Raw genomic sequence first — 23,070 nt, 5'->3', positions numbered from 1 at the left:
TTCCTCTTTTCTACAACTTTAGGCATGATGAAGGCGTCAGGCGATAAACAGTGCACACGCGGGACTGAGTCACTGAGTAAACACAGTGCAGTGGGCCGCGGGTGGCGCGAAGCAGTGTGCTCTGGTGGCCAGGGGACAAAGTATGCCTCGCGCGGGAATTTTAATCGATTTTATGAGTACACATTGATTTTTTATTGATTTTAAGGCTCGGGGGAAAAATGTGCCAGATACTTGAAGCTGCCGGATACTCGAATGCCGGATGAGAGGGATTTTACTGTATACAGGAAGAGGGAAAGCATGGCTGTCTTATTGAGTGAAGGAAGAATGGTTCCTGCCATTTGCATAATTGTTGGCATTTCTCTTCAGCCCAATGAACTAGACATTCACCTGGCATTTGATAAAATATGTTTCATGGCTCATGTGGTAACAGGTAGGCCAACTTGATCAAACATAAAAAAAAAATTGTATAATACTGAGCCATAACCCCATTATGTCAGGTAAAGATATGTTCATAGACAAGGGAGTTACATAATTATATTCAATCTGTATTACCAATATAGGGATAAAGTGTAATGTTCCTTTTAGAGAGTGAGGGCTGAATCAGGCCTTACCAGCTGTTGAGGGAGTCATCCATAAGCACCCAAAACACAGATGGGAGAGGAAGTTGCCCTAACCCAGAGACTGTTTCCACCAAATGCATGAAGGGATACCGGGTGTTAGCCTAGTAGTTGTCACACTACCGGGGGGACTGATGATTGACACCTGCCTCAGCAGGGAGCTGAAAAGGGTGCACACTCAAGATCCTCCTCAAACCCAATTCTGGCTAAACACCAAATATGCCTACGTCCTCTGAGTAAATAGAATGACATGTGTGGTGACTATTATTAGATGGCATTATTGGGCTCTTTTTTTCCTTCAATGGTATTAGTTTCTTCAATTTTACTTTGGAGATTCTCATCAAGCAGGTGGTAGTAGCTATCCATAATGGATGGGAATCAAGATGAGAAGTCCTTATTTCCATCTTACAAGTGAGGATTCCACTCTTGTAGTACCACATTTAAATTCATCTTCAATTTCCACCTTTTGAAAGTACAGTACTATGAAGTACACAAACCAGCTTTTGTAGGCTGATCATATTTTTCCAATTATAATGTTAATTAACTTTTCAATTAATCTTTATAAATATAAATTTAGCTTTATACAATGATATGTGGGTATACCACAGAATAGTGTCAAATTTCATTTTGCTATGAATTTGAAATAAAAGTACACCAAAATATGACACTATTATGAGCAAAAAAATATAAAGAATGTCTTGGCACCAATTAATTAGTTAAAGCACATCCATAATGAGTTTTAGTCATCCAAGTGAATGTCAGGCAGCGATGATGCACCACCTGATTGGTGCTGTCAACTGTACTGTAAACTAACTCAAGAATCTTGAAAGTTCCCACACTGAATGAGCATTGGTTTTACATAAATATGAAATAATAATATGATATATAATTGTTTCTTATATCTATTCTATATACCAGGTTGGCAATCCCACACATCATTCTTACAGCAGAGTTAACAGCATGAATAATGTGTGTGAATATGTGGTAGCTTATCTGGGCCACCCAATGTGGGATTGCCAGCCTGGTATAAAGAATAGATATATGAAACAATCATATATCATATTATTATTTAGTGGCATGGTCATGGGTGTTCAGTATATTTATTTACTGTTTCTCCATTATCACTACAGCCAGTCTAAATGACATAATGTAAAAGCCTACATTACATGCTTACAGTATGAGGCCATCCCTGGCTTCAGCAATACAGCAATTCAGAATAACAAACCTCATCTTACATATGGGGGCAATGAATCAAAAATTGAATGCTGAAGTGCTTGTTCTCCCATTTCCTTCCCTCCCACCTTGCTGATAAGCTTTCTTCCCAGGCTCATATTCTCATTGCCAGTTGATCAGTTCTTATGTTGGATTTATATGGTTTTTGTATAATCTTATGAGGACTAAGGTTACCTATACTTAATATTCAAAGAATTACAAGATACATGCATCCCATCCTCTGTACTTTTTATACAAATGTCTTGTCTTGGTCCCTTCCCTTTAAGACATATATATGCATATATAAATAAATACACTCAATGCATTTAATCATAAAAATTCTGTTTGTTAATAGAAAAAAATATATCATGGGGTGAGTGTCTTGATTTAAAAGTTCTATTAAAGAGACTAGCAGTAATATCAAATAATATTTGGCAACACTGCACATTCTCAGATTAAAAAAAACAAGACTGCTGAGTAGAGAGAAGAAAATGTTTTTGTACATCTTACATCATGGGGGGTACATCTTACATTCATGGGGTTCCATCTCCATTATCTACATTTATCCAATCTTTCTTTCATTTTGTGCACACTCTTTGCTCACACTAACATCTCATTTAGTTTATTCCAAACTTTTTTTTGTTTTTAAATGTAGGAGGGACACTGGCCAAGGGCAACAAAAAAAAAAAAAAAAAAAAAAAAAAAAGAAGCCCACTGAGATGCCAGTCCCAGAAAAGGGTCCAAAGCAGTAGTCAAAAATTAAATTATAAGTGCCTTGAAACCTCCCTCTTGAAGGAATTCAAGTCATAGGAAGGTGGAAATACAGAAGCAGGCAGGGAGTTCCAGAGTTTATCAGAGAAAGGGATGAATGATTGAGAATACTGGTTAACTGTTGCATTAGAGAGGTGGACAGAATAGGGATGAGAGAAAGAAGAAAGTCTTGTGTAGCGAGGCTGTGGGAAGAGGGGAGGCATGCAGTTAGCAAGATCAGAAGAGCAGTTAGAATAAAAATAGCAGTAGAAGACAGCTAGAGATACAACATTGTGGTGATGAGAGAGAGGCTGAAGACAGTCAGAGGAGAGGAATTGATGAGATGAAAGGCTTTTGATTCCACCCTGTCTAGAAGAGTGGTATGAGTGGAACCTCCCCCAGACATGTGAAGCATACTCCATACATGAATAGATAAGGCCGCTGTACAGAGTTAGCAGCTGGGGGAGTGAGAAAAACTGGCGGAGACATCTCAGAATGCCTAACTTCATATAAGCTGTTTTAGCTAGGGATGAGATGTGAAGTTTCCAGTTCAGATTATAAGTAAAGGGCAGACTGAGGATGTTCAGTGTAGAAGAGGGGGACAGATGAATGTCACTGAAAAAGAAGGGATAGTTGTGTGGAAGGTTGTGTCAATCTGACAGATGGAGGAATTGAGTTTTTGAGGCATTGAACAATACCAAGTTTGTTCTGCCCCAATCAGAAATTTTATAAAGATCAGAAGTCAAGCGTTCTGTGGCTTCCCTGTGTGAAATGTTTACTTCCTTCTATATGTCTATGGAGAAACTATTTTCTTGAAGTTATTCAGGCATTTCCCTAGTTTATTTATTTGTTATAGCTTCATATGTATTTAGATTCTCTTCCATTACAGTCAACAGTCTCTCTCTCTCTCTCTCTCTCTCTCTCTCTCTCTCTCTCTCTCTCTCTCTCTCTCTCTCTCTCTCTCTCTCTCTCTCTCTCTCTCTCTCTCTCTCTCTCTCTTATGGACATTGCATTTTAGTAAGGATAACACATACATGCAGACAGGAAAGATTTAACTGGTCATCAATGAAAGGGTAGCTGAATGAGTTCAATGGCACAGTAAAACTTTATATTCTTCAATGGATTATAGATTTGTGTTTCATATTTGATATATGTGATAACAGCTAGTTTTAAAGTTTATCTGGTTGAAAATGTTGTTTGGAGAGATGAGATGTACAGTATTAAAAGGGGCCTTGACATATAGTAACCTCAGGTCCCAAATACAACTAATTTGCACCTGAAAAGGGGATGGATCAATAATAATTTAGCAGGGGTAAACCAGTTCTGCTGTCATATCATGATACAGAAAATACCATGTATACTATGCAACTGACTTGCCAAGAGGCTAAAATGTGAGGAAATGCTTGTGTATGTATGTGAAAGTATATATATGTTTGTGTGGTACTATGTCTCCCTTTGTGGGAGATGTTGGTGTGTCATGTAAATCAAAGAAGACATGGAAGGAGGTCCACAGGAATGACACAAGGAAGGAAAAAGTTGTCAAGCTACACATGTTCATAGCCATAATGTTTTGATAAGTTACCACCACATGACCAGGATTAATCTACATGGAATTAATCTACATGGAATCTGCAATTCATTACAGTGATGGTAGCGATAAAGATAGTCATACAAGACCGTGGTAATGATAATACTCACCTCAAACAGGTTGAGAATCCAGAGCTCATCATTAACTTTTTGTCTGATCTGGTCCATAGAGTTCCTGGCAAAGTTGATGTATGCCTTTCCCAACTCCTTTCCTGATCCACTTACATTCTGACGATACTGAAAGATAGCACACCGACAGCCCAATAAATTATTAAACTAAAAATATAATAAAAATCAAGGAGTAAATAACATAAATGAAAACACAAATTTCAGTAAATGTTGCAAATAAAAGATTCCTTAATGAAAATCATAAACTTATATTCAACAGAAATACATAACATCAAGAATTCAAACATTCCAAACCCAGTAGAAGTTAAGAACAAGGATAAAACAAGTGGCATAAAAGTTCTTTTATTAAAACATTTAAATATTATGCAAAATGAAATTGTGCTGGTGATTTGTATCAGAATGTATATGATTACCACTGATCAACTATAAGAGGGGGCCATAACAGTTGTAGGATAACTGGGAAAAATTTTTGCCAAATGAAACCAGACATTTCTTCATTGGGGTTGTTGATATCTGAAATTCTCTGTTCCTCCAATGCTGATGATAGTAAGGTTTACAGCTTTTGAAAGTCAACAAGATAAGTACAGTATCTAAATCCTAATTCCTAATTAAGATACTATGCCTACTCATAGAAAAATTTAAATTCTTCCACATGTTATTATGACATGGCACTTTATTGAAGTTGTTGGTGATAATCTTTTCTTTCATTCAGCTTGAATATAAAACTGTCTACATTAGAGAATGCACAAGATTCAAGCTTTTCATGGGGAAAATATACAGTGGAACCTCAGTTACTGAACGCCTCCCTTTTCAAACAAATTTGTTTTTTAACGAAATTTTGAACTCCAATTTGCTTTGGTTGCTGTACCATAATTTGCTTCTCAAAACAAAGTTACTTGATTTCAAATACTAAAAGACAAAACAAAAGGTGCCATTTATTACTAATTTATGGTTTCTATAAATATTTCCTTATTTTTTTTATGTATTTAAAGGAGAAACACTCTGGGTAACACAGTAATTCAATCTTTGAAATGAGGTAAAAGTGATCCCATTGAAGAGCCTCAATGTAAACAAACCATTTTTGGCTACCTCAAAAGTAATCCCCTGTGGCTCTCTCGATGACCCACAATACCATCACTGCTGCATAACTGCATTTTCCCAGCAACAAGATGTCCAAGCACTGTGATTACCTTCACTTTGGCAGTAAGTGAGCTGCTCCTCTTTGTGTCACTCTGTAAAGCTTTCCTCATTAGACTGGTGACAAAGAGAATACCTGCATGGTCTAAATAATATCTTCTGATGAGTTCCTTGTCACTAAATTCATTCAATATGTCCTTTCTGGATAAATAATTTCTGAGCTGGAGATGTTGTGGAGCAGCCATCTTGGCAGAGGGAGTGTCTGTCATAAGCCACTAGGACAGGGTGGATGGGTGTTTGGGAATGGATTAATCCATTTTATATTGCTTCCTATGGGGAAAATAGTTTGTTTCTGAACATTTAGAATTTCAAATTGCATTCAGGAATGAATTAAGTTCAAGAACCGAGGTTCCACTGTATTAGATAAATTTTGTATTTCATAGAATTACTTCCTTTCTTATATCAATCATTTTCTTTTTCTACTTCAAGCTCCCAGTTCAATCTTTTCCCTTCAAATCAGTGCTTTAATTAGAGAAATACCTTCTTTATAAGTACACACTACCTCAACTACTTACTAATTCCCTCTATTACCAGATTCTCAACCAAACTAGTACCTCTTTCACCAGTAACTTAAGACTGCTGCTTGCTGCTCCATTTTTGTCCATGTTTCACTATAACTCCCTCCTATGCCAGTTTTTTCTTTTTCAAGTGAACTTAGTTATGTTGTCATTTTCATGCAGTGCTACATCGTTTTGGTTTATTTCTTATATTAAATTTGCACATGGCTTATTCCAAAGCCTTCTTGGTATCTATATTTCATCTTCAACTACTTTGAGTTTTTATCAGTTTATTGATAGCATATATATCCATAATGTCTGAGAATGTCAGATTCCTTTTATTGTATCCTTTTCAGACATGAAATAAATTCACTGTTATTTTCTTCTTACAATTTCTGTGGTACTAACTCATTCTCCATGCATTATTTTGATTAATCACCTAGTACTTTTGTCAGTTGGCTTATGGTGCTTGCCAGATATTTTGATTTTCAATATTTCCACCCTCCTATAATGGCAAATTATATAATTCTAGCCTGTTTCTTGGTATGAAATCCTGTTCCTAAGAAGTATTATTAAATAGCAATTACTATAATTACTAGAGTAATCACTAAATAATTAATAATGAAACAAAAATCATGATATTCAATTAGGAAATTATTTCAGAGTTCACTTGTAAATTGAGAATAGATGAATATTTAAAAAGAAAACAAGTCCTACAATATAAAATACATGCAAAATTAATGTCATTGTGCTATTTATAATTAATATCTCATAAAAGATTTTAATACAAAGGCTGAATAAAAAAAATAAACAACTAAAAGCTCCTGGGAGAGGCAAGAAACCAAGACTTGGTTATCTTTCAACAGTGGTTATTTTCTTTTGTAGACTGGGAGATCCTGTGTTGGTATGTTCACATGGTATAGGATGATCTGTACCATTATTGATGGGTGAAGAAAACTGCTTCCCTTTTCCCCAATAAATTGCTCTCTGCTTCCAAGGAACTGCCATATACTGAAACGCTATGCTCTGCATGTAAGTGCATTTTCAGGATATCCCTGGTACACTTGAATCCATATAAAGATGGAATATTCTTCACTGAAAGCCATTCATGTTTGGAATATGGCACACACATTCTATAGTTTCCAGTAAAACAACATAATTCCACAGCTCTGTCACACCCATAACAAGCATCATCTACACCTACCGTAAAGGACAGTATTGACCCAATGAAGCTGCCTTCGTCGTATCTGCCCAGCTTGGATATAACTGATTCAAGTACTGACAGCAGCTTGTCTGTCATTCCTTGAGTCATGGATGTGCTGGTTCTTTCAATGAGGTCATCAATTTTGGTGTGATACTAATGCTAGGAAAGAAAAAAAAGTGCAGTTAAAATTGAGGCCCAAGATTGTCTACAAACATAATAATGTACTGTAATATAAAAAAAATACAATTACAATGTGAAGAATTGAACTTCATGAATTAAATTAGTACCAATAAGCAGCTTCCATTATAACATGACTTCATTCTCAATAGTACCAGTAAAAATACAGTAATATTTTAATAAATACTATGTGGTGAAGAATATAAGAAAAATATTGATAAAGATATGGTATAGTGGTCTGAAAAGATAAGTGACTATGAGAAAACATAAAATGGATGCAGTAAAGTTAGAGAACAAGTAATTGATGGACTGAGATGGAAGAAATTTCCTTTGATTGAACCCAGTTTTAATGGAGACAAGAGATAAAAATGCTGATAAATTTACAAAGTAAATAAAAAAGATGCATTTTGTTGAGACCCTATTTATTTCTTGGTGTCAAATAGTGTCTGCAACACCTTGAGTTTTGGGCTGACCTGGTTACATGTTTATAGGCCGACCATCCAAACCTCAAAGCACAAAACTTATATTCTAAATAAATACAGGTGACTCTTGGCTTATGCAAGTCTTTTTAATGAATATTAAGTTTAAAATGACTTTAAAATATATCAAACTTAATTAAATTCATACTATGTTTTAGCAAGATCTGGCTCATCTTCATGTTCGAATATTATGCTTTCTTTGGTAACCACCAGTTGGCACCACTCTTTCATGCTTCCTGCTCTTTCCCACTTCCCATTTGATAGTGTGCAACCATACAGAGCACACTGAGCAGCAACAGCAGATATACTTTCACCCTCTCACCAGAAATGGAGAGGCAACACATTTTATCATCACCTCAGAGATGTGTTGCAGCTCCTACAAGAAAATTACCCAAAATGCTGGCAGAAGCTCTCTTGTGATGAATGATATCTGCTACACAGATATTAAGAGAAATGCAGAAAAAGTCAAATCACTATGCTGCAGTTCTTCCAGAAGTAGAAGCCAACAGAAGTAGAAGTGGAAAGAAGTGGAAGTCAGAATAAGTGGAATCATTGGAAAAGGAGGAGAAGGAATGACTATGTGTAGTAATGTGAAGTATAGATGGAGAAGTTTGGAACAAGCTAAGTGAAGATATAGTATCAGCAACGAGTGTGCACAGCTTCAAGGAAAAAGTGGACAAGTGTAGACATGAAAGTGGGACCACACAAGTGTAGCTCAGGCCCTGTAAATTACAACAACTAGGTAAATACACACACACACACACACACACACACACACACACACACACACACACACACACACACACACACACACACACACACACACACACACACACACACACACATTCACAATCTCTCTCTCTCTCTCTCTCTCTCTGCTCTGCCAGCGAGACTGCTTTCCTTCATTTTTTTTCTTTATGCAGGAGGGACACTGGCCAAGAGCAACAAAATCCAGTAAAAAAAGGCCCCATTGAGATGCTGGTCCCTGAATAGGGTCCAAAGCAGTAGTCAAAAATTGAAGTATAAGTGTCTTGAAACCTCCCTCTTGAAGGAATTCAAGTCACAGGAAAGTGGAAATACAGAAGCAGGCAGGGAGTTCCAGAGTTTACCAGAGAAAGGGATGAATGATTGAGAATACTGGTTAACTGTTGCATTAGAGAGGTGGACAGAAGAGAGATGAGAGAAAGAAGAAAGTGCCACGGGAGGAGGGAGGCATGCAGTTAGCAAGATCAGAAGAGCAGTTAGCATGAAAATAGTGGTAGAAGTCAGCTAGATATGCAACATTGCGGCGGTGAGAGAGAGGCTGAAGACAGTCAGTTAGAGGAGAGGAGTTGATGAGTTGAAAAGCTTTTGATTCCATCCTGTCTAGAAGAGCGGTATGAGTGGAGCCGTCCAAAACATGTGAAGCATACTCCATACATGGACAGATAAGGCTCCTGTACAGAGCTAGCTGCTGGAAGGGTGAGAAAAACTGGCAGAGATGTCTCAGAATACCTAACTTCATATAAGCTGTTTTAGTTAGGAATGAGATGTGAAGTTTCCAGTTTCGATTATAAGTAAAGGACAGACCAAGGATGTTCAGTGTAGAAGAGGGGGGACAGCCAAGTGTCACTGAAGAAAAGGGGATAGTTGTCTGGAAGGTTGTGTTGAGTTGATAGATGGAGGAATTAAGTTTTTGAGGCAATGGATATTTATTTCATTGCTCTGCGAAGGTAAGAAAAGGCTTGGTGATCCTTGAGTGTGCTCACTACTGTTATGACCACAGTTCCCAGCCCCTTCACAAAGCTGCCTCACCTGGACTAGCTTTCCCTTAATCATCTCCTATGTGACTGGGTGCAGGGCTGAATATTGGTTACAAGGTCCACTTTTGACTCATGCACTCTTCTTAACAATGGTTGTAATGCCAGGTCACAATAATGAGGTTGCCAGTCTGTTTTACCCACCTACAGACAAGGGAAATACTCTAATAACAATTACTTCCCACAGCTGTGAAAGGATTGATAACCACATCTAGGGAGAAGCAATTATAACGAGCAATAACGCATATATGGTTAAGGTATAATACCCTGGGGGGAATACTGCCTTCGTAATGGACCACCCACTTCTGGTGAGGTACTATAACACTAACAGAGTAGTGTAGTTTACAGCTTCCTGGACAGCAGGCCTGATCATGGCCTGAGGAGGGAGTAAATTTCATTGCACTGCTAATTACTTAAGTCCTCTGCAAGTCAAGCACCCTCCAGGAATCTGATGCAGTAGCATTTAACACTAAACAAGCTCACTAGCAAGAGACATGACTACAGACGAGTGCCCACAAATACACAGGAGGGTAATTCACCTCTAGGAACAGGCTGAGCCTGCTTTTGCTGGTCAGGAGTGGCAACCAGATAATCTAATTTGCCCATTCACCTCTCCACTACATAAGGACCGCTGTAGCGTACAACCAGCAGCTGTCCTTGAACGGGGAGTAACACAAGCACTTCATCACCAGGGGCAAAACATTGGTACTTGGCCTTCCGGTCATAGTAAGCCTTCATACTTTTCTGAGCCAGGAACAAGTGCAACTGAGCCACCTAGAGTGCCTTCAACAACCTCTCCCGTGTGCACATTACCATGTCCAACAAATATTTTTGGGGACCAGACCAGGGGCAGTACCATGCGTCTTGAACCACATCCAATGGGTCATGCACACAGTGGCTGAACACCAGCCGGTTTGGTGAGAACCCCAACAACTCAGTGGGTGCCACTTGCACAACAAACATTACATAAGGGACTGCCTCATCCCAATCCTTGTTGTTGTCCAAACAAAAGATCCTTAGCATGGTTTTTAAAGCTTGATGGTGCCTCTCCAAAGCTCCTTGTGACCAGGGATGGCAAGCACTGGACAGGACATGCCTAATCCCCCACTCAGTCATGGTCTGCACAAATAATTTGGAAGTAAAGTTAGCCTCTTGGTCTGACTGGACCTTAGAAGGCAGTTCAAAATGAGTAAAGAAATGTAATAAGGCCTTCAGCACCACCTTGGAAAGGATGCTCCTGATGGATATGGCTTCTGGGTACCTTGTAGTGACATCCATCATAATCAGCAGGTACATATAACCTGCTTGAGAAAGGGGGAAAGAACCCACAATATTAATAAGTACTCAGGTGAAGGGAGGATCAACAATGGGGATAGGGTGAAGAGGTGCTACTGGTGGCACTTAATTAGGCTTTCCCACCATTTGACAGGTGTGGCAGCACTTAAGTATGGTAGCAACACTACTCGTCATGCTGGGCCACCAAAAAATCCTCTGTAGCCTTGCCACAGTTTTCCTAATCCCGAGGTGACCTGCCATCAGGTCCTTATGTGCCAATAGCATGAGTGCTTCTCTGAACTCAGACGGCACTACTACTTGGAGTAATTCCCCTCCGTCAACTTCTCTCTACTGATGATACAAAATTTTCTTCCATAACACAAACTTCCCTTCCCTCCACTTCTTCACTACCTTCGCCCACCTTGGAAAAGCATGGGGCCAACTCTTCATCCCCCTGTTGCTCATTTATGAGCTCATCAGGTTCAACTTCATTTAGGTCCTTCAGGACTACAGGATCAGACAGAAGAGGCAAAGCCAAGACTCTTGTCCCCCTCTGGCATCTATGGCACAAGCAGGAACCACTTGCTGATCTTTTTTGGAAACATTAACCTCTCCAGATATCTGACTGGCTGCCGGCTCAGATGTTAACACAGGCAAGCCACTAAAGGAGCCATCACCCGTCGGGGAACAGCCTGTTCCCTGCCTCCAGGAGACTTTGCAGGGGAGGGAACTTCTGTCTCCCCCTACAGAGCTGGGAGCCTCCCTGCTTTTGGCAGTAACCCCCCAACATGCCTGATACACCAAGCTGGATACCAGGCTGAGGGCCAGATCCTATAGCCTCCATGCCAGGTGGCAACTCTGCCTGAGTGCCACCTCTGGGGTGCTCTGCCAAGTGAGGTAAACCAGCAAATAGACTTTCCAAACCCAACTCTTCAACCTCACTCTCAGTAACATCCCCAACCAAGTCAGGTGCATCCACTGGTGGCTCTGCTTTGTTGCACCATGATTCAAGGAGGAGTCTGACTCTGAATCATCCAAACCCTTTCCAGCAGTGGAACAGGCCTCTGAGCACTCTGCCCCCACTGCAGCACTTACATCACCCCTGCACTCCTCTTTCAGGGGTCCTGTCTTATTGCAGTCAACCCAAGGAGCTGCAGAGGACTTCACCCTCCTTGTCATGGAGCAGGTGATAACATTAATAGAGTCAGGTACTTCAGTAGCCTCCACATTGGGGACAGAGTCCGCAGATGGGGCTATACCCAAACTCTCCCTCCAGCCAGATCATTTCCCAAAAGGAAGTCAACCCTGGACACTGGCAGGTCCTCTGTCATGGCCACTTGTATCTCTGTGGTCACCAGTGGACAAGTCAGCCTCACCTTAGTAATGGCAAACCTCTCGACAGCATTGATGCCCTGATGTAGCACTACCTTCCTGGACACTACCTACCTCCCTTTAATATTCCAGCACAAAGATTGCTGGGCTGCTGTGTCATGCAACACTGTGACAAGATACACCATCCCCACAATCTCTACAGTTCCTAGACATAAGAAGGGACAGCATAAATCTAAACTAGACCTCACACTCTCAGGTGGAGTACTAATTGCTGACACATGAGCAACATCCCCCTGTCTTCTCTCTGGTTGGACTGTATGGAGATTCAAATTCTTCCTCCTTATCCTGGTCTGGCCAAACTAGCAAAGCCACTGGTTTCTGGGGAGGCTTAGGGGGCAGAAGTCACGATCAACTATGGGCAATTGAATTGGAAATGCCCTGTCTCTTTGCAGTGGTAACAGGTGTGCTGGTTGTTAAATTTAGGGGTACTATGCACCATATTCTCCATTGCCCTCCTCTTTAGATCAAAAGGAGGCTTGGAGTTATATGAATTCCTGGGCACAGACTTATTCCCAAACCCACTGGTGTAATGGGGATTTCCTGGTTGGCCAACACTACCACTTCCACTGCTGCCAGACCATTTTCCCCCAGCTGGTTTAATTCCCATAGCCCTGTGGTGGAATGCATGATGGTGGGCCAACACATAATCATCAAGCCAGGTAGCCACCTCATTAAAGCTTTTTAACCTTTTCTCCCTGAGCAGCAGCACCAGTTCCTTCTTGGCCACACTGAGAAATTGCTCCATTACCATAAGTTTCTTTAACTCACAGTAGGAGATTGCCTGCTCACTAGCAATCCACTTTTTAAATGTCTCCTCCAGGTAGTGAGCACATTCAAGGTAGGAGTGACTGGGCCTCTTCTTTCCTCCACAGAACTCCAGCCTGTAAGCCTCTGGCCACAGCTCATAAGCTCTCAGGATGTCAGCCTTAAACTTCTCATAGTTCTCCAAATCCTCTACCGACATCCTGTTATAAAATTCCAAAGCCTTACCTTCAACATATTGGCCACAAGGCCAACCCATCTCTCCTAAGGCCAATCAAATTCAGAGGCCTTCTTCTCAAATCACCTGAACCATACAGCTACCTTCTTTTCATCAAACTCTGGTATTCATTTCAAACTCTTCATCTGGCTTTCTACAGTATCTTCCTTCACTCCTCTCCTCAAGCCATGAGGTGAATCAACTTTAATCCTAGTCTTCTCCAACTTAAACATCCTATTCTTCTCAGCTTTTTCCTTTTCTCTTTCTGCCTCAAGGATCTTCATTTCTTTTCATACATCCTCAACTTCTCCTTCTCCTCCTTTTCTACTTCAAGAAGCCTCAGCTCTTCTTCTTGCTCAGGTAATCTGGCCTTCTCCTCAGCCTCAAGTCTCTTAGTTTCCCTCTTGGCTTCAAGCCTCCTCCATCTTCAATCTCCTTTCCTTGGCTTCAGCTTCCAACTGGAGCCTTCTCAGTTCTCTCTCCTTGGCCTCTCTAACCTCCTTCTTCATCTCAAGCTCCATTCTCCTCAATTCCAACTTAAATCTCATCTCCCCAGACATGCCTTTGGTCAGGGAGAAGCTACCAATGTTGCAAGCAGAGCTAACATGTCCATGGATGCTAGTTGTGGGACTAGGTGTCCTCACACCGAACTGGGCTAAATCTACACTGCCACTCCCAACATAGGCAGAGGACTCAGGTTGCGTGTCATCCCTGCTACCAGCCTTGCCTTACATGGCTTACACTGGCACACACAAGGCAATGAAGCAAACAACAAACTGTCTCCCACACATGGGGATGAAACTTCCAGCTATCCTGGTGAGGTCACCAATTTCTGTTATGACCACAGTTCCCAGTCCCTTCACAAAGCTGCTGCACCTGGACTAGCTTTCTCCTAGTCACCTCCTACATGACTGGCTGCAGGGCTGAATACTGGTAACAAGGTCCACTTTTGACTCATGCACCCTTCTTAATAATGGTCGTAATGCCAGGTCACAATAATGAGGTTGCCAATCTGTTTCACCCACCTACAGACAAGGGAAATACTCTAACAACAACTACCTCCCCACAGCTGTGAAAGGATCAACAACCATGTCTAGGGAGAAACAATTATAACAAGCAATAACACATATACGGTTGAGGTATACTACCCTAGGGAGATAATGCCCTCGTAACAGGTGTTATAACACTAGCAGAGTAGTGTCTTTTACAGCCTCCTGGACAGCAGGCCTGATCAGGGCCTGAGGAGGGAATAAATTACACTACACTGGTAATTACTTAAGTCTTCTGCAAGTCAAGAACCTTCCAGGAGCCTGACACAGTAGCATTTAACACAAAGAAAGCTCACTTGGAAGAGACGCAATTACAGATGAGTGCCCACAAACACACAGGAAGGTAACTTCCGAAGTGGAACACATTCTGACTCTCTTCCCTCTTGCAGAGATCTCCATTCTTGGAGATTTCACTGTTCACCACCAGCTTTGGCTTTCCTCTCCCTTCACTGACCATCCTGGTGAACTAGCCTTCAACCTTGCTAACCTCCATGACTTAGAGCAATTGGTGCAACACCCTACTCATATTCCTGACCATCTTGGAGATACACCCATCATTCTTGACCTTTTCCTAACCTCTAATCCTTCTGCTTATGCTGTCACCCTTTCTTCTCCGTTGGGCTCTTCCGATCACAATCTCATATCTGTATCTTGTGCTATCACTCCAATCCCTCGTCAGTATCCTCCTAAGCAGAGGTGCCTCTGGCATTTTGCCTCTGCTAGTTGGGGAAGCTGAAGAGGTATTTTGCTGATTTTCCTTGGAATGACTACTGCTCCTGTGACAGAGACCTGTCTCTGTGTGCCAAGCACATAACAGAGGTGATAGTGTCTGGCATGAAGGTGTACATTCCTCTCTTTTACCCATACTGGTGATCAGATAGAAGGTTGTGAAGTGATGGATATTTAAGAATCTTCCTGTTGAGGATAGATTAAAAAACTTTAGATAGGCAGGAAATTAAAGGAATAGGATGATAGTTTGAGGGATTAGAATGGTCACCCTTCTAAGGAACAGACTGAATGTAAGCAAACTTCCAGTAAGAAGGAAAGGTAGACGTTGACAGACAGAGTTGAAAGAGTTTGACTAGGCAAGGTGCAAGCACAGAGGTGCAGTTTTGGAGAACAAAAGGAGGGACCCCATCAGGTCCATAAACCTTCCTTCCAAGGGTTTAGGCCAGTGAGGGCATAGGAAACATCACTGCAAAGAATTTTAATAGGTTGCATGAACTAGTCTGAGGGTGCAGAAGAGGGAGGAACAAGCCTTGAATTGTTTAAGGTAGAGTTTTTAGCAAATGTTTGAGCGAAGGGTTTAGCTTTAGAGATAGATGCGATAGCAGTGGTGCCATCTTGTTGAAATAAAGGAGGGAAAGAAGAAGCAAAGTTATTGGAGATGTTTTTGGCTAGATGTCACAAGTCACGAGAGGAATTAGATCTTGAAATTTTGACACTTTCTATTAATGGAGGAGTTTTTGGGTAGTTGGAGAACAGACTTGGCATTGTTCCAGGCAGAAATATAAAGTGCATGAAATTCTGGTGATGGAAGACTCAATTACCTTTTGTGGGCCACCTTTCTATCATGTATAGCATAAGAACAGGCTGTATTAATACATTTCTCTTACCATTACTTTTGGTACATACTATAAATAAGAATTCAGTTATTTCCTCATTATCTTTAATATAGTACACCTGGTATGACCTCTTTCCTTACAGTGACTGCCTTTATCTCTGATGGTAAGCCTTTTCTCATGCAATTTATACTGCTTACACCAGCAATACCTTGTGTTTGAAGCCACTAAAACAACTCTAAGCTGGTATACTGTCTGTCTAGACTTATTACCCTACCACTAATGTCTACAAATTCTTGTATCTGACTTACAAGAACCTTCACTGTTGGAAGTGAACCATGGATGTAGTAGGGTTAAGGCCTTCATCCTGAAGGTGAATGGAATTCTTACTGCATTCACAGAATTTATACAACAGGCCATATCATTTAGGTTTGCTCTTATTGGACTGTGTGAATCCTATTTGATTTCTACAAGAATATAAAGTTTTATCAATGGTCAAGAAGTCACTGGCTCTAACACTGATCAGGCAAGGTTATTTAAGTTTTTTAAAAGATCCCTGACTGCAGCAGACCAGTCATGTAGCCATCTCTGATGTCTGGTATCAACAATGTCAAAAGCTAAGTTTGCATGTAAAAATCCAAATCTATTCACAGACATTACTGCACCAAATACAGGGTGACCAAACTCTTTCATGAAAAGTATATTAGTTTTGGCCTAATAAGCCACATACATACAACAAACCCAAAACTTCATTTCAATGCAATCTGTTACCATAAGTGATGGGAGTTTATCATTATTTCAAGGCCTCTGGGAAATTTCTGCAATTATACCTTCAATTTTCTGATTAGTAAGTTGCATGATATTAGAAATCATACCAGATGTTATGAACAAGTCCCATGCCATTTTTCCTGAATTTACTGACCTCATGTCTCCCATCAAACATTCTATAACACTGGATATGTTCACAGTTGGTCTTCCTTCCATACTATTTGTCCATGTTATGGATTTCTCTACATCTAAGTTTCTCTACCATGATTTTATATTCCCATAGCTCGTCTGGTAATATATAATTATCATATTTACTTCCATCTAAACAATTGGTCAATAAATCAACTAACCTGTTTCTTACTGATGTCTTGCTATTTCTCTGTGGGAGCCACTCTTCATAATCCATGTCATCATCCATTTCCTTGTCACTTTCAAATTCCATAGCAAGACCAGCTTCATCACCTATCACATCTGCCAAATTTTTCATCAGGGTTGTCTATAAAGTCAGGGGCTGTCTATAGAGTCCATTGTAAGCACTAAGCTAAGCAGTAAATGCAACCAGTCACATACACTGATAAGCTCTTGTCTGCTCGCTACAGTGCATATTTACAAAAAGTAGCAAGATTTCTATTCTGTGGAGAGTAGCTAACTAGTCCCCTCAGCCCTCCCCCACCCACTGCAGTGATGTCACAAGTGCTTAACTCCTGACTGGCTGCTGCCTGCCTCCCCTCTTCTCTCTCTCTCTCTCTCTCTCTCTCTCTCTCTCTCTCTCTCTCTCTCTCTCTCTCTCTCTCTCTCTCTCTGTGAGTCATCGTAATCCTACTATTGTCTGTTACAATGAGCTTTCTTCCTTTGTTCCTCTCTCTCTCTCTCTCTCTCTCTCTCTCTCTCTCTCTCTCTCTCTCTCTCTCTCTCCTCTCTCTCTCTCTCTCTCTCTCTCTCTCTCTCTCTCTCTCTCTCGCTTTAGGCTACAACCACACTGAGAGTGAGAAAGCTAGTGAGTGGCGAGAGCTAAAAGCAAGAAATTTTATACATTATAACTAGCAGCCAGAGAATGGTATTCAATATTTTCTGCTGTATCTTGCCTCAGAAACTAGATAGGGCATTTTGATTCAAATGCTCAATTCAGCAGAACTCAGATTTACTTGTGAAAGTTTGGTAAAAACAATAATAAAGATTTTATGATGAGTTGAAGTCAAAAACCTGTTTTGAAATGTTTATAACACATTTTACTTATGGCTGCCATATTCAACAGCTATGGTATGAATGCTAAAAGTCTCCCAAACACATTGCTATAAGCAGATCTTTCAAAAACTGCCACATCAATGAACCATGAGACTCTGTAGCATTTTCACCTCATTACTCATGCACACTGACAGTGGCTTATGTTCACTGTGGTGATGATGCCTTGCAAGGCTACTTGGTTCTTGCCTCCTTTACAGCAAAACTATGCCCCTATTGTATCTCTCAAATAATTATTTTACAATGCATCATTACGTTTTGCCATATTATGATGTCGAAATTTTCTCTCCCATCACATACTGACATGACATCCTTATCTTCTAGTTTCATAGGTAGCATGTATACAAAGTTTTGATGATGAACTTGTCAATCATGACCTTGAACTCAATGTCCAGTAAATCAGGTGGTGTCAGTGGGGGATAGGTTGTGGAGGATGGAAGTCTGTTGCCATGGCAACTCCCACCTGAAATTGCTTTCAATGTGGCCACTCACTCACCTGATCTCTCAGACCATAGTAACAGACAGTAGTGGGATTACCATGTCTCAGAGAGAGAGAGAGAGAGAGAGAGAGAGAGAGAGAGAGAGAGAGAGAGAGAGAGAGAGAGAGAGAGAGAGAGAGAGAGAGAGAGAGAGAGAGAGAGAGAGAGAGAGAGAGAGAGAGAGAGAGAGAGAGAAAGCCACCTTTCAAAAATATTATGCCTCCTGTCTCTGAAATGTTTCATATATACGCCTTGCCTATTACTTGAAATTAGAGTGATTTTTGGTAGAGTTTTTAATTTCACATATCATGTCAGATTAGATTGAACCAAGCTACTACACTTACTTAGCACTTACATCATGTCTTTATAGTTTTACTGTGAGATGATGCAGGAGAGAAAGTAGATCACACACACAAACAAACATTGATCACACTGCCTGATTGTGATTGATTAGACATGATCAGCTGATCAGCAACACATACCCTGTTATCCTTCACTTATGAGTCATGTGTATTTACATTTTTACATGAAATACTGCAGGAAAGAGAATAACAACTACACTAAAAATATATACCAAAACACACACACACACACACACACACACACACACACACACACACACACACACACACACACACACACACACACACACACACACACACACACACACACACACACACAAGGGCAATCAATATTGTGCAGGAGAGAGATGGATGGTGGATAGTGTCTATTTATTTTTGAAGAAAGTGTTTTGACAAAGTACCACACTGAAGATTGCTATGGAAGATAAAAAAAATTAAGGAAAAATTGGAGGGAGACTACTGGAGTGGATGGAGGATTATCTGGATGATAGAGAGATGAGAACAGTAATACAAGACCAGAATTCATCTTGGCTGAAAGTAACTAGTGGTATCCCACAGGGGTCCGTGTTGGGACCAATAATGTTTGTAATATATGTGAATGACATAAAAGAAGAAATAAACAGTTATATGAATTTATTTGCAGATGATGCTAAGCTGATGAGAAGGGTAGAAAATGTAAATGACTGTATGGTATTGCAAGATGATTTAGTTAAGATAAATAGATGGAGTAAATCTTGGCAAATGGAATTCAATTTAAGTAAATGTAAAGTAATGGAGTTTGGTAAGAGTAAGAAAAGAATACAATATCATTATGAAATGGATGGTGTGAAGTTACAGAAATCAAAAGAGGAGGTGGATTTGGGAGTAACAGTTACTGAAAATTTGACTCTGGACAGACATATTGATAAAATTACTGGAGAGACGATGAATTTGTTAAAAAGAGTAAGAATGGCATTCTCATATTTAGATGAAGGAATGATAAAAAGTTGTTGATTTCCATGATAAGACTAAGATTGGAATGTGTGGCAGTGGTGTGGTCTCCTCATACAAAGAGGAATATTATAAAATTAGAAAGAGTACAAAGAGCAGTCACTAAGATGGTTCCTGAGTTGAGTAAGTCGACCTATGAAGAGAGATTAAGAGTGTTGGAAATTCCTACCCTTGAAAATAGGAGAGAGAGAGGGGTTTAATAAACATCTATAGAATGATAAATGGTATGGAAAATGTGGACAAAGAATGTTTTATAACACTGAGAAAGAAAATCTGATCTGATACTTGGTATTAACCATTATCATATGTTCCTTGGAACATATTTGATTTGGAAATCAAAACCACCTTCCTACTGTGTGGAGAGATTATAATTAATTTTATAATAATCTCATTGTAACAGTTTTATATATATATATATATATATATATATATATATATATATATATATATATATATATATATATATATATATATATATATATATATATATATATATATATATATATATATACAGTGAATTTGGTCTGACAGTCTAAACAAACATACTAAAATTGAGATACATATACCAGAGAAGTGAGGAACTCTCCATAACTGGCAATGATTATACAGTTATTTTGAAAATTTACAGTGATTATATTTTGATAGTCATTTTCACTCTGTTCTTGGGTGCAAGATCTAAGTAGTTGGATAAAAAAAAATCTAGAAATATCATTGCCTAACTCTTAATATACATCCTTATTGGAAGTATATAAACAAAATTAGCTTGCTTGGAAATAACGACATAGTACATAAAATGATCTTAGTAGGATACATTGGTACGTTTAGTTTTCATCTGACACCATTTTGTCTTCTGTCCATAGCCAAGAACAAACTCAAGGCCCAATAGCCCCTAACGTACCATTTCCAACAAGGTTTGTTGAAAAGGAAAGTAGTGTAGAAGATTGGATTTCATGGTAATATAATCTAGAACCATCTTTATAATTACATAGTTTGCTAGATATACACAACACATTTTAAATTTTTATAAGCATATGAATAATTAGTATGCCAGTATTTTGAATATTTCTTTTATTACAGATGGAAAATGTTATGCTTCATGATGAGCATTTATTGCAATTTTATACTCATGTCATTCACGAGTCTATTGCATTGTGCACCAGTAACTTGAAATGTTGCAGTTGATATATTCAGTTAGGACAAATAATGCATATCATGCTGAACTTTATTCAGTGTGAGTAGCATGATTGTTCTTATTCTGTGCATTTTTAGTAGTTCCATTAGTTCAGATTTAGTTACTTATGATAATGCCTTCATTCCAAGTTACAATTACTGTTTTGAATCCATGGGTGTTTGTCAGCACCTTGTCAATCTGCATGGAACTGTGATCTTTCCAAGCAACCTCTTTTTTCAGTGCCACTTTTTTTTAATGCATTAGGAATTTACTGAGAAACTTACTTGTTTATAGGTGTGATTCTTCTCTGCTGAAATTTTCCTGGCTAAAATTTCTTAAGACGCTAAATACTTACTTCCCTCATACTTACATTATGAACTATGTAGATGTAGTTCCCTCTCTCTTATCAAGCTTCTTGCAACCAGGAAAATAGACAACAAACAAGCATCCATGTGGGTATTCATATAACACTACATTACAATCATATCATGATATGTATCATATTGAAACAGCAGTTTTCACACCAATTATCTCAGTGTTTCATAATTGTATTAAGTACTGTTCTTCATAATACACTTGAACATGATTTATTCATGAGAGAAGAATTTTATTTTATTTTTATTTTTATTTTTATTTATTTATTTATTTATTTGTTTATTTATTTATTTATTTATTTATTTTTTTTTGGCCAATAGATTTTAGTTTGCCCACATCTCTGTGCAGCTTTACCCATTTTATTCAGACCCAGGCATGAACATTTTATAGTGTATGATCATAAAAGAGGAAAAAAAGAAAAGAAAAAAAATGGCAGAACATCTCCTCTCCATGCCTGATTGGCAATCTAATGATCATTATACGTGTGTATGCACTATGTATGTATGTATGTATGTATGTCTGCAGGGTGCCTTGATTTCTTTTGAGAGTGAATCAGGCCAGGCCACAGCTGGTTCCTGTTGTCTCCAACCCCCAACTCGATAGACAGAAATTTGGGTGGTTCTAACTAGACAGCAGTGTTATTTTAATGATTAAGAGTGTGGTGGGTCAACACCTCAGAGACAAGGTCACTCACCCTGCCTGCTGAGCACTGATGGTACACCCTAGGGTGGCTCACAGAAGCTCTGCCACCACTACCACCACCATGCAGTCCCTTATTCTCAGTAACTCATTATACATCAATATAAAAATTAACACAGCATAAGCAATGAAAGTTCATTGCAAATTTGTAATATGTTTCATAGTTTTTTCTGTTTTCTTCTAATTCTGCTGATGTGGTCGGGATCTGTGCCAGAATATGTGCTTTAATTTGATTTGAGATAGTTTGGGTGCATATGAAATATGAAAAGAAATAATGCTTTTGCAAAATAATCACTACTGCATGGCAGGTTTTATGCAAACTGCATCGGTCATGCCCACTTGTTACGTTAATTTATGCTTGATGCATCTTTGTCTGCCATCAGTATTCATGACTTTAGAATAAGGTTGTCATATCAAGCCATTTACATCATGTAAAGTATACTCTGAATCATTATATATTAGTTGCATAACCAAATATTTAAAACAACATTAACCATCCTCATGCTTTGTATTTCTATTTTGAGCATCTAATGTATGAAGTTAAGTACTTATTTTATAAAAGTAATTTGCATCAGAAATATATAGCTTCAGAATGTATGAAAAAAGTGAGACATTCAACTTTTACACAGTGTATTGGGCTCATGTCTGAGTAGTTATATTTTTATAATGCAGCTGCTGAGGTTCCTTCTTAGGTGACAGCATAGTTTCTTAATTTCCCTCAATTCATATCTATGATTTTACAGTGTAGCAATAAATCCTTTCTTGTAGCAGTAAATATTTTCAGAGTAATGTAAATTATGGGACTTAAGACTAAGTAAGATATAGTTGGTTATAGTTCATGAAACACCCTCCCTTCATTACTCAGACTGAAGCCCTCATTTTGTCCTGCCGTAACACTCCTTCTTCATTCAGACCTGATGGTGTGGGGACCGTCCTGGCAGAAGAGAAGGAGCGCTTCCAACACATCAAGGAGAGACTAAGAGTCTTACTTGAACACCAAATTACAAATTTTATGTAAGTGCAAATTAACATTAAGTTCTGAAATGAATCCCAAGAATCTTTAAGCTGGATTTGTCAAG

At 39.1% G+C, this 23,070-nt stretch overlaps 1 protein-coding gene and 1 pseudogene across 3 annotated transcripts in view; one reads left to right on the top strand and one right to left on the bottom strand.

Moving 5' to 3' along the window:
* The window catches only part of LOC135098127 (calcium-dependent secretion activator-like), a 375,310-nt pseudogene that overhangs the window by 3,684 nt on the left and 348,556 nt on the right, over nt 1-23,070 (bottom strand).
* Nucleotides 1-23,070, top strand: part of LOC135098130 (calcium-dependent secretion activator-like) — an 85,672-nt gene that overhangs the window by 37,482 nt on the left and 25,120 nt on the right. For all 3 annotated transcript variants that reach the window (XM_064000333.1, XM_064000335.1, XM_064000334.1), the window contains exon 3: nt 22,904-23,005. In XM_064000333.1, the coding sequence (XP_063856403.1) occupies nt 22,904-23,005 (102 nt within the window). The remainder of the gene's footprint in view (nt 1-22,903; nt 23,006-23,070) is intronic.

The sequence above is a fragment of the Scylla paramamosain genome, unplaced genomic scaffold (genome assembly GCF_035594125.1).
Source record: "Scylla paramamosain isolate STU-SP2022 unplaced genomic scaffold, ASM3559412v1 Contig46, whole genome shotgun sequence".
NCBI classification, from domain to species: domain Eukaryota; kingdom Metazoa; phylum Arthropoda; class Malacostraca; order Decapoda; family Portunidae; genus Scylla; species Scylla paramamosain.
Note: the sequence above shows the minus strand (reverse complement) of the source record. Positions and strands in the feature narration are given on the sequence as shown.